This window comes from Gasterosteus aculeatus, chromosome 20, assembly GCF_964276395.1.
Source record: "Gasterosteus aculeatus chromosome 20, fGasAcu3.hap1.1, whole genome shotgun sequence".
NCBI classification, from domain to species: domain Eukaryota; kingdom Metazoa; phylum Chordata; class Actinopteri; order Perciformes; family Gasterosteidae; genus Gasterosteus; species Gasterosteus aculeatus.
In genome coordinates, this window is record NC_135707.1 from 16,927,065 (window position 1) to 16,940,635 (window position 13,571).

General features: G+C 41.4%; 1 protein-coding gene across 1 annotated transcript; it reads right to left on the bottom strand.

Annotated features, from left to right (window-relative positions):
• Positions 1–5,800: 5,800 nt before the first annotated feature.
• pou3f2b (POU class 3 homeobox 2b) lies at positions 5,801–9,573 on the bottom strand. The gene has a single exon (XM_078095444.1). It carries the CDS (start codon positions 9,366–9,368, stop codon positions 8,220–8,222), a length of 1,149 nt encoding a protein of 382 aa, XP_077951570.1. The 5' UTR covers positions 9,369–9,573; the 3' UTR covers positions 5,801–8,219.
• Positions 9,574–13,571: the final 3,998 nt, after the last annotated feature.

A 13,571-nucleotide genomic window follows, 5' to 3' on the forward strand; every position in this document is an offset into this window, starting at 1 on the left:
CAGCAGTATTCTCATACATTCTTCCTCATCAGGCTGAGACTCGACAGGCCACAGACCTGCCTGAGACACCCGTCATTATGTGGATCCAGTTTCTTAGACTCTAATAATGGAGACGTCCTTGTCAGTCCTCACGCTGCTGCTAAAACGTATTATGTTTTGTATGAGCATATAAGAAAGGTCAGCGCTGCTAAATAACTCATAGGCATCTTTTTGAAGCGGCGCTAATGGGGAAAGTTTCTTTAGCAGAGTCTGTGTTGGTGAGGATATTCATTTGAAAACTTGGTCGGATCGTGATACCCTGTAGTAGTTATTAAAATATCGAATCCTGATTTAATGCCAGTGGTGCAAGCGTGCTGCCTCCAATAAACTAGGGGGCAGTATGCAACCTCCAAAGCAATGTTAAACATTCCATTTAAAGTAGTGGTGGAATATCTTGAAGTCGTAAAAAAGCAATTAAACAGTATGTTGGAACAAGTCGAGGTATAAAATGTTAGATACAAACTTTGGTTACAGCACTTTGTGGCAGTTACTTAGAGTTCAGAACCGTGGACAGCGCTGTTTTCTGCGTGCAGAGCTGATGTGTCGAGGTGCAGCTTCACTGTCCTGCACATGAAGTTCATAGTTAGTACGCATAGATAATAACAGGTACACATCACAGGACAACGCACGCTTATCGGCAACATTGGTAAAAAAAAATGCTTTGGAAGTAATTTACAACACAAAAAGTTGTAGAGCATTAATGTAGACAATATAGATTTCTAAAATGATAAAACAGTCTGATATTTGTTATTGAACATGACTTATTACAGTGCTTGGACTACAGTACCACAGAATAGTTTTGTCTAATAATGGACAAGATGTGGTTCATATTTGGAATGAACACCAAATCTCCAGAAACACTGGAGTCTTTGACACGTGAAGAAGAGATCAGGAGATGGAAATCGAGAGGATTTAAAAATATATATTTTTACGGTTTTGAAATTGATCCAAAGTTACAGATCGAAATCACAGGCCGCATTTATTAGTTCTTTCTGCTGCCTTGTGGGTAAAACCTAGAAAATACAAAGAATTAAGATACGAGTTCTCTGTAAAGGAATTAATGAAGTTTGCTGATTTCCCACAAAGGTGAACGGTCAGCTGTTCTACTTCTATGTGAGAACGTTGAGAGCAGCACAACCACCGTGTGGCAACTGCTTTATGTGTATTTTTTCTGATGATATTTGTCAGATAGCATAAAGTTGTAGTAGAGCATGTGATGACTTTAGTTGGTTTAGTATGTTGAATTGTACATAGTTTATTCACTTGATATTGATATCACATGATATTGTCATGGCAGAGTATGTTAGAAAAATGTCTATACTATATATAAAAAATTAAATAAAAATCATAATAATGTGCCAGTATGGTACGTTGAAATGTCTGTAGAGTAGGAAAACCAAATCATATGAAAAACATTGTATTGTTTGTTAAAAAAAAGACTTGAATAGTCATTAATTTATTTATTTTCAAAATCGTATACAAAGAAGTCGTATGTGTCAAAAACGTTACGTAACATTCATAATATAAGTATTAATGTAATTGTATAGCATGTCAAACAAGTATTCAAGAGTCAGAGAAATATGTTGAAAAGGTGTAATTTGCAATGAATCATTGTATAGTGTGTAAGTCATACAATGTATAAATTGTATATGACAAAATAATTATAGAATCATATACTGTATCAATAGTCATAATATATCATAATATAATTGTATTGCCATTAAAAAGTAATTAAAAGCGATTGTACTGTTTGCACAGTTTTCCACATTATAGTTTGTTGGAAAAACCTCCAGCAAAAGCCATGATATGGTATGTCATGAAAAAAGCATTTTTCAAAACCCGAGGTACATTATGACAAAACAAGTATGTATAAGTCATCAACGAGCCAAAGTATAGATTTTTTTTTTAAAAGCTTGCAGCATTAAGCGATTAAAAAAAAAAAAAATTATGTCTGTTATTTTTGGCCTTTTCAAAATATGCTGCATACTGTGTTCCTGAAATTAGCTTATTGAAAAATAAACCAATGCAAGGCCCAAACTGTATTAATGTTTCATGATGTCAGTACTCTTAATATCGTTTTTAAATAGTACAACTCTAGTTTGATTCTTGCTGAAAGTCAAACGCTTTTATTTTAAATAACATTTTTGGTGTTCCTCAAGGTCGAGGGAGTGCGACCATTTTGATCAACTCTCGAGCCACTAGACACACACACACACACACATATATATAAATACGTGTGTGTCACACTATTTTCTAACAAAGCAGCCGCTTAGAGGCCAATGTCAGAGAGGAGGCTGCACAGAAGCTCCATGAGACGGCCTTGCAGGGCGACGAGCATGTATCACAAACAGGCCGAGCAATTATATCCTGAATGATTATGCGCTGAAGGGGAGACACGATTCGCCCCACTGATCAGCAAAGTTCATGTGAAGTTATGATTAAACAATAACTCGTTTACAAATGAATGCACGCGTGCATTTGTGTACTTAAGTGTGCAAAGTGTAATTAGCTGCGATGCATCTGAGTGAGATTGAAGAACAACAATGTCAAATGGTGGAATTATGTTCTGCTCATGAGCTTGTATCACTGTTATCTGTGTGCTGGGGGAGGTGGACCAGGAGGAGGAGTCTGTCTGTGTGCGTGTGCGTGTGTGTGTGTGTGTGTGAGTGTGATACCGAAGACTGATTCATCCTCACGTAATACAACGATGGACATGATGTTTAACAGGGAAACATTGTTCAAACGCATTACATTTGGATCTCTGGGGGTAAATAAAGTTAGCCACAGAAACATTAGACTTTTTAAATAAATGTATCACCAATTGAAATTACCCAAAAGTTGTATTAAAACACTATGTTGTTTGACACAACGTTAAATGACACCATGTGACTTTGACCTTGTATTAATGCTGTTCGATTGGACACGAACCTTTTGTCTCTCCTTTGTCTTGTGGTCATGGCAGGACTCAATGTGCTGAGTCTGCGCTAATCCACGTTGCTTTGGATTGTTCTGTGTATTCAAATTTCAGGTGTTACTTATTCCACTAATAATGTCACCGTATTCAAATGTCTCTCAGTGGTTCCAAAACTATGTATTTGAAGCTGCATCACTGAAAAGGTTTTTTCTTTGACTGATTCAAAGACCACAGAAGTTTACAGGCTAAAAAGTAGTTTTTTTTGTGCTAGACCACTTCACCTCAGACCTTACTGCTGAACATAGACGGTTTATGCTGCTCCCTGATCAATGACTAATGTTTCTTCTGGTACCCCTTCATAAAAAAAATTAAACAGGTGTAAATACACTATGTTAACTTGCTGATGCTCCAAGAGTTCCCTCTTATATTGTTCTGATAAAACTACTGTAAAATACAAGCATGCAATACACTATAGTTTTGAATTCCTTATTGAATTTTTTCGCACAATGCGTTTAATTATGGTTAATAAAAAGAAAAGCATGCGATTAATTAAGTTATTATATAGAATGATGTGAATTAATACCTTCCCAAAATACCTTGTGAACAAAGGCTCTACCAATATGTTATTGTTGCTTCCCAAAACTGTCTATACAATACACCTAATGTTATTCCTTTGGGCAATAAGTATGTTATTCTGACATTTCTAAAATGTTACTTTAATGAAAATAAAGTGATCATTTGGTAGAAACACAGTCCAACAAAAGGCGCTGCAGATGATGACCCTTACTATCTTTGTCGTTATGTCACACAATGCTTCTACATCTCCATCAGACAGCAAACGTTACATTCAGCCTCTGCTTAACATTTCGGCCATAAGCTGGTTTGGTAAAGATGTGACTGTGCTCGTTGATTCCATTGACCCAAAGCCCTCCTATACGTTAAGATGACATCACGGCTTGGACTCACCCTCGGGCCGCTAGGTGGCGCTAGAACACCGATGATCCCTCTCTGCTTCTCCTCGGCTCAACACCAGGACGGCGGAGTAGATCATCTTTTTTTTTTTTTATTCCTCCTTGGGTGCCTAATGGGAAATTTCAAGTCACCTAAATAAAACGGAAGGTGTAATTAACGCGACGCGCTATTAATTGCATCTACCAGAGAGCGGATGAAGGGCGCCGGGGCGCACTTTTTGTGATTACCGGGCTCCGCAAAAAGACCGCGGAGATCCGACACGGGGCTTTATTTCCGGGTGTCGTTTCGTGCCAGGCATCCAAATGGCAGGTCAGAAGTGGGGCGACGATGATGCAGAGAGGGCGACGTTTTATTCTACCCCCCCCCCCCCCCCCCGCGCATCAATAACCGACCCGCAGCAGAGATGTGCAGCGCATTGATGCAGATGTGATCTGTAACCTGCACCGCTGTATTCCAGAGGAGTGTGTGTTTAGAATCCCGCAAAACAAGTCAAAGAACCGCACTGCCAGATGCACCCGGTGCAACGAGTAACCACCCGCGTGAGAATAAGAAATCCCTTTGTCTTCCTCTGCGTGCTGGTGATCTGTTTTTGCCACGGAAGGCCGCTACATGTATCTCACTTTTTATTCAGAAATTAAAAAATAAAAGAAACATCCCTGGCATGTAATTGCAGAGAGGGTGGATTCTTAAAGATGCTTCAGAAAATAGTTATTTCAATACACAGTTGTTGTGTTCGTTCGTTTACGGTAATTATTGCATTGGTTACGTCATCAGTAACCAATCGGATATCGATTTCCGATCGATCGGCTCCTTCGGAGGTAAATCTCACCCGACTGCTGCAGACATTTTGAAGTTGACAACGATCCAATTGTAATTCATATTATTGAGACGCCCGCGGAGGGCAAACACGTCTGGCGTTTTGTTGGTAAACAACTCTGCATTCTGCCCGTTTGCTCCAGAATATAACGAGCCAGAGGAGATGCTCATGCAAATATCTCACCACAGGTTCCGGTGGGAATATTATCGAAAGAATGACGTTCCACAGTGAATATGAAATCACCATCAGGGTCACCGCTGTCAATATCACTTTCAGTTAGAGTTTCCGTGGTGAAATATGTGTTATCTATTGATCCTGAACTCTCTGTTTGAATCCGGACAAAAGCAAAGCCGTCAATTTGGAATAAAATCACGACAATGTCACAGTCTCTCATGCTGTTTAAAGTCTGGTTGTTCTTATACGCTTAACTGTAAAGGGCTCAATTTCAATCAATCAACCCAAGTGAAGCCAAATTAAAAGCATAACATTTTTGTCTCTTATATTTTTTCACTTTATACAAAGATAGCGAAAAAACATATTTGACAAAAAGCAGAGGAATGATCATGAATAAACTAACTTTGTGAATTTTAAGGATGAATTTCATGAGGTTACATTGGAAATAGAATTTGTTTGACATGTTATACGAGACAATACATAATATTGTTTTAGAGTGTGACTGTGAAGACAGAACGGGAAACCCCATAAAACCGCAGGGGATTTGTCACGTTGGAACCCTTTGAGTCCTCCTGAGGACCGCTATTGGTCCTCCAACCCCACTTTGAGAAGCCCTGATTTAACCCGAACCGGAAGCTGAGGTTTTCCCAGCCGAAGCCGGTCCACCTGAAAGCAGCCCCGGGCACAAACAACACATCGTCGGCTCGCAATCTTCCATTCATCAACCCTGATTTTCTCTCAACCATTAATTCCACCCAAGCGAAGGAGCTGGAAGCAGGAAGCCTGTCTGGAGCGCAGATGCTGGAGCAGATATGCGGATGTCACGACAGCAGCGGTTTCTCTTTCGCACAATGGGAAAAAAAATAAAAAATACATTCAGCCTGGACGTTGGAAAAAAGCTGTTTAATATCAACCCCGTTATTTCAAAATGTGCAAGTCTGTTGTTCGTGTGTCAAGTGATGAAACACCTACAGACATTTATCACCTCTGCTGTTTCTACCCCAAGTTCATCCAGTGGATATGACATAGCCTATATACCCCCCAAAAAAAAAAAAAAACAACGACTGGTTTAACAAGCAATTAAATAAAACAACAAAAACAGCGTCGGGTTGCTACAGGTCTACGTCCCACAACTTGGAATTCCATTGAATTATGAGATGAATTTGATTAATTAAAGCTACCGAGGAGATATTTCAACGCCACAAACGTGTCCTGCTTGTGGTTTTCTGTGGGGGACAAATAACTCAGGGGGGGGGGGGAGGTTTTGGGGGATAGAAAAGTATTGTTTCACATGAGACGGAAAATAAGACAAGTCCCTGGATGTCTGTTTTTGCATAAAACCAGACACCAAGCAAGCTACGGAGAACAGATGTATATACATTTAGTTGTGTTTTAGGCTGCGACAATCCCGCTCAAAGGAAACACCAAACGTGTCTCTCTTCTTCCCTCCGAAACACAGTACCTGCTCGGTGACATTTCATATATATCTCGGATTTTTGTGTCAGCTATAAAAGCCATTGTATAATAAATTACAATCTCACTAACAGTGCTGAAAAATAAAATAAAATGTCTAAGAGCATGTTCCCTCTTGTAATACAGCAACATAGACGAAGATAAACAAAATGGCTGAAATGAAACGCATGGCAACGACCTCACAAACAAATTAAAATAACACCCTGTTAATAATAGTAATAATAACAATAATAGTAATAATGTTTTGATCATATGCTGCAGTTTTTGGAACGTCCCTAAAATTTATCTTGGGGGGAAGGGGAATCTATAAAGGCATTTTTATCTTTCTTTTCAAACCCACTAATCAAGATGCGTATCTCGGTTTTTATCCTGATTCATTATGGACAATTCTCTACAACGGTGTTATCGATTAATCTGAACTCCTCGAAGCAGTATACTTTGATTGGTATCTCAAAGCCGACCCTAAAAGGCAAAACAGAGCTCCTCCGACAATTTAAAGAAATGAACTTGATTTCACATGAATAGAAAATAATATCATAATGACAATAAAAAATAAAAAAAACGAGCATAATTCCGGAGACAGAATGAACGTTAAATAGCACACAAACACAAGGCAGGAGGAAGGCTAGACTGGATTCTATGAACTCAAACTGTTTTTGAAAACATCAATCCCAAAAGTGCCCCAGTGGAAAAAAAAGAAACAGGGATGAAGCCATGACTTTTAAAGTTATACAATATTTACAAAAGTGGATCCAAATGTGATGCGAGAGGCGGTGCCATATACGTGTGTAGATATCTCTACAGCTACAGCCCATCCTGCTGTGGAAAAGTGCCAGATAATCCAAATCAATCAATCGCCACGGAGCCCTTCTTGAAGCCCGACGAATGTCTGAGGGGGGAGAAGCATCGTTTAAACGCTTGTTTTGTGTAAAAATAGAATGGACCTTTTTGTTTAATACTGCTCTCTGACTTACGCTGGAGGTCATGCCGTGTATTTAACCAAATCACTGCACTCTGGTCCAAAACTGTTTAAGGAGTTTAGCCTGCGAGCTGCACAAATGATGATAAAAAAATACAAAATGATAATATAATAGTAATAATCTATGTTCGTAACTAAATCCTGAACTCTGCTCTCAACGCATAAACAGGAGCTGGAGGACCAGCAGAGTCTGGATGCTGAGCGGCCGACAGAGGAGACCCGGGCGATGCTCATCCACAGCTGGACTCCACTGGACTGGGGCTGCAGCCTTTACTGGCCCTCCAGTTTACTCCATTAACGCAGCTCCTTTGACACCCCCCCCCCCGTTTTACCCCCCAACTCCCTCCCAACCATCACTGCTGGACGCACAATTTAGAGCTACAAAACTAAACGCCTTTGTATTTTCTTTCCCTTTTACGCACAGGGAAAATGTGTCTTGTGATTTGATATAAAAGTGGCGAATGGAAACCATTCAGCTATGCTTTTAGTCTAAAACAGGTATCCGCCCCCCCCCCCCCCCTCACCACCCTCCCCCCCTCGTCAAGTATAATTTCAATACACAATAGGGGCTACACCTTAAAACTGCGTCGACTGGAGTCACAGTGCTGGGCATGTATCCTCGGAGAACACAACACAGGCTTATGTTCCTTTAGCGCTGGGAGAGGAGAAAAATGTCCTGCCCCCCCCTCACTTATTTCTCCGATATTCACCGCAGATTTTGTATAAGTACTCACTGCAATCTATTATACATAAAACACCCACTATAGCGCGTCATAGTTCAGTGATTTATATATAACATTGGGGATAAATAAAAGGGATAACGGTGTCCTGGAGGAGCGGTCCAGCGGAGTTCATTGGACCGGGGTCTGGACCCCGTGGTGCGGCGGCGTGTCCCCGTACACATCCTCGCTCCCCGGCAGCGCTCCTCCGGGAGGGGTCATGCGTTTCTCCTTCTGTCTCCGGTTACAAAACCAAACCCTCACCACTTCTTTCTCCAAGTGCAAACTGTCCGCGAGACCGATTATTTCCGACGCCGCCGGTTTGGGGCACTTTAAAAAATGGCTCTCCAGAGCTCCCTTTACGCTAACCTCGATCGAAGTCCGTTTTTTCCTTTTCCTCCCCTGCGCCGCTATTTTGTCCAGGCTGGTCGGGCTCCCCGAGGTGGAGTCCGCCTCCTCCAACCACTTGTTCAACAGGGGTTTCAGCTTACACATGTTTTTGAAGCTGAGCTGCAGGGCCTCAAACCTGCATATGGTGGTTTGGGAAAACACATTTCCGTACAGGGTCCCCAGGGCGAGTCCCACGTCCGCCTGCGTGAAGCCCAGCTTGATCCTCCGCTGTTTGAACTGCTTGGCGAACTGCTCCAGGTCGTCCGAGGTCGGCGTATCCTCGTCCGAGTGGTCGTGGTGGCTCTGCGGTCGGTGCTGGTGCTGATGCTGGGACGCGGGGTGGCCGTGGTCGCTGAGGTGCGGGCTGTGGTGGTCGTCATGACTGTCTCTGAGGTTGTGGTGGTGCATCCCCTGCCCCCCGCTGCCCGGGATCAGCCCGTTCACGCCGAAGCCCGGCTGTGAGTAAATAAGGCTTTGGCCGTTCGTCGTGCCCATGCTCGGAATGTGAGCCGCGGTGGTGGTTCTCCACGCCCGGCCGTCGTGGTGGTTCCCGTGCGTCTGGTGCACCAGGTGCGGCGGCCGCGGCTGGTGCTGCAGGTTGTTGCTGGAGTTGTGCATCTCGTCCCGGGCGCCCTGCACCGCGGGTTTGATGTCCTGTTCCGCGCCGAGCGGGCTGGAGGACCACGGGACTCCCTCTCCGTGGGACAGCGCCGTGATCCACTGGTGCGCGTGGCTGAGCGTGTGGTTGTTGCTCTGCAGCGGGTAGTCGCCCTGCAACAGGCTCTGCGCGTCCCGGTACGCCGTGGCTTGTTGCATGCTGCCGGGCTCCGAATGCACGATGGATGCGCTGGAGGTGAGGATGTTGTAGTGGTTAGACGCTGCGGTCGCCATGACTCTCGGAGCCGGACTGGTCGCTGTTATTAAAGGAACCTCGCATTTGACAGATCCTCTCCTGCCCACAGGCGGCTCTCAGGCACTCTGCCAAGTGGACGCCGAGGCGCACCTGGACTCCGCCACGCCCCCGCAGCTCATTGGACGTCAAGGGATGATGGACGTGGTTGCCAGGGGTAACGACGCATTGATTGGCCGCGGGGAAGTCTCCACAAACACTACTCTCTTTGTTGGAGAGGTGCGAGTTGAGGCTCCCGTGGAAGCGGAGAGCCGGAGTGCAGGATGGGGAGACGGAGCACCGGGATCAGCAGTGCAACTGTAAGATACAGTTGATTTACTTATTATGATGATTATGATGTTTTATCAAGGAGACTATTGTTTCCCATTTTGGGAAGATCAAATGATATATGATATGTGTAGGATATGCAATTGTTTGAGGCAGACTTTTGTCAATTGCAATTTCAGAGCACATTTATGTTATTAATTGTCAAGGAAAGATGTGCGTGCAATGCTGATTTAATTAAGAGATTTCACCTTTTAATTGTAGCAACGGTCGTTAGATTTCAAACATGCATATCTTTATCCTCTGCAGATCCAAGAGGCCTGTCTGTAAAATGTGTTTAATGTTTTTAGGAGTGCTGTATACATTTCTGCAGGACGTTGTAGGTTTGTGTTATCTGGTCAACTTGGTTTGTGTGTGTATGGAATAATACACTGCATAAAGATGTCCAATCATTAGTTTTAGGTGAAAATAACAAATTTAAAATATTTACATTTTTAAATTAATTTGCTCGTGAAACAACCCGACCAGGCTGAATATAAATGTGCATGTTGACACGGCAGCAGGTAAACAATCGCAAGGCTATGCACTCTTTTGATACATACAACTATAATACAGTTTGATTTTCTAAATCATTTGGCAAAGGAAAAAACTCCGGCATGATTAACTCAAATCCATTTCATTATAATTTCCTTCTCTGTAAAAAACCTAAAAATACATTTTGATATTATGTTATAATATCTTACTACGTCGTGGTAAAAAAATATATTAAGTCTTGGAAATATATATATATATATGGGCAAGTAGAAACTTCTACCGGCCTATAAAGTAAATAGATCCACTTTTGTGCCCTAAGAAAATATGTTTATTTATATATATATATATATATATATATATATATATATATATATATATATATATATATGCATACATGCATAGATTAATTATTTGCATATATATATAAATTCAATTTAATATTATGTATATATATCAAATGTTTAAACATCAAACTAAGCTATTTATGTGTTTTTCAAATTGTCCCTTTTACAATGTAGTTTGAAGCGTGGCTGCTGCTCCTAAATGGTTGCTTACAACCCAGTTATGGATCTACGTGTGATCACTGAAGCTGGGTTGGATCATTAGAGCCCCTTAGGTCTGCCTTACATCCCTAAAAGAGATTTTGAAGTTATTTTTCCTTCCTACATACATCTTTTTTTTAGAGTTAATTGTGTGTGGAAAGCTCCTCTGCTCATCATCCAGTAGAGTAAGAAAACACACAAGTGAAGAGGAGGATTAAGTCCATACTCAGGCCTCCATGTCCAGGGTTTCTATCCCGTCCCAGCTGCCGTCCCCCCTGTGTCAGCTTCAGGGACCAGGACTTTGTCCAGAGAGGGGACATTCCTGGCCGACCGCTGCTGGTTGCCATAGGGAGAGGTAAATGAAACAACGGCGGTCGAGTCGCTGCTGCCCCCCTCCCTGTTCCTGGACTATCTAAAGGCCTCTATTTAGAGAGGCTCTCTGCTGCGGGACAAAGCCCTGGCAGGGATAAAGGAGGGAGGGGTAAAGAGCACAGGGCCCAGAGAGGGAGAAAGGACTAGAAGAACTGAAAAAGATGAGAGAGATTATGTCTGTCCCCAAAGCTGCTCCTCACACTGCAGTTAGATAAAGCAAACTGTGTGAAGAAAAATACAAACACAACTTCAAAAATATATGGCCAGGCAGAAGGCTTCAACTTGCTAACTTCTGGAGCAGTATCTTAATTTTGAAAACTAGAAAGCAATATTAATTCCTACTGTATAGATGCAATTAAAAAGCCCTTTTTGTCAGTCTGTGGCCTATAACAATTAAATCCACCAGAAATAAAGTAATACATACTAGCCACAAATTAAACCTATAAATCAATGGAGGCAGTTCTTCAATATTCACAATTTTTAACTTCTAAACTATGCAAATGACTTAAACTGTAATTAAACATTTTATCTAATAATTTGGAGCTATAACAGTAAAATTAAATGGCAATAAAAAAGTAATTATCATTATTTTTTTACAATAAATGATCAAACTGCAGTAAAAACAGAAAACTAAATACAGAGTTCACACACACACACACACACACACACACACACACACACACACACACACACACACACACACACACACACACACACACACACACATCATTCTTAGCTTCTTAATTTATACAGAAAGTTCACACAGGGACACATGTCGTGTTTATAGACTGAGGTCTGTGGACAATACAGGGCTGGTAACAAAGGGAAAGTGCTAATTACAAAAGGCTCCAGATTCCATGCTTTATATTTTCTGGATAAAATGTTGATATTGTAGATGGGTGTTTGCCAGCTTTTCTTTTGTATTGATGCTGTTTTTAGTGGCCAAAATAGATCTTTTGAATCCCTGCTGTTACTAACAAAGATGAATAAAGCATGAAATCTAATCGTCCTAAAATGAATGGTTACAAAATTGCATATCAAACACATATTTTGTCATATTAATCATTTAAAGGCAAACCTAAATGTACCAGCCTATCAAAGAAAAGATTGGATATTGCATTTAAAGACATGTAGTCTTTACAGATGTAACAGCAGCTACACATCTGTAATGTTCTCTGATGTTATTGGTCGGTTTACGTTGATGCTATCTGTAAATATAAGGAAACCAGGCCTATAACGGTCAGTCAAGAAACAAAACATGCTCATATTCAATCCATTCTAACTCGAGCTCTTCAATTAAGTATTGCTGATTGGGCCTTTAATGGATCTCATTTGGGCTAATAATCCTTTATGGATGTGAATCCAGCTGCAATGATGGCACATGAAGACGCCGGGATTTAACTCATGGGAGGAAAAGTTTCCAGGCACGGCTCAGTAATTCATCCTGGTAATATTGAACATTATTGTGGCGTAACATTGAAATCGGCCAAATCAAAAGAACATTGTGGTAATTACGCTGTAATTCAAGGAATTACCACATCGCCACACAGGCTTAAATAGTCGTGTTGGGAGAAACGCAAAGCACATTATTTTAATGGTCTAATATGCAAACTATGGCTCGTTTCAATTACATGGCTTAACAATGCATAAATGATGCAAGCCTTGTTATTTGGACTGCAGGGTCGTCAGTTATTCAATCACTCGGAGGGGCCAATGTTAGGGGCCATGATGCCTCCCCTCCTACAGTAAAAACACGGCGCTGAGCAAAGAGGGCCGCTGCCAAACTACATTTAAGGGAATAAAAATGAACAGCAGAGAATGTAAGCGTTAAATTAACAGTAGGATAATTATATGACCCGTGTGCTGTAAAGATTCAATTTCTAACGCTCTAATTAGGCGACTGTCTCCTCATACATCAGCTCACATCCCTCTGCCAATTTCTCACCAGAAAGCGTCCTGTGAGCGGAAATAATTAGATTTTATTAAGACACGGCTGGCGTAATAAAGAAAATCAAAGGATGGGCTGGTTGAATAAGATGTGTTTTTTAAATCATTGATTGTTCCACCCACACAGTCCACTGAGCCTCGCTTAATAGCAAGGACATTTGAGTCCAAACTAGAAGCTGGGATCTGTCTGATAATACTAACTCGTATAATGAACTGTCCACTGCCTACTGGAGGACGAAATAGTCCACATATTCAAAAATCAAAATAGTACGGTTCCACAATTCTTCTTCTCCATACTACCAGTTATAATGAGCCAATCATGGTCCCACGTTCAACTTACACAAGTGCGATGCAAAATCTTGAAAAAGTACACCGACTATGAGTCGACTCTAAAGTAAGAGACATCTTGTGTCTCATTGTTCAAAATCAAACATATTTGCATATTCAGAGAATAATTATTCCAGTAACTGTATCTTGAATCCTGTCTTCGGGGGATCTTTAAATTACTTGTTTTGTCCAAACAAC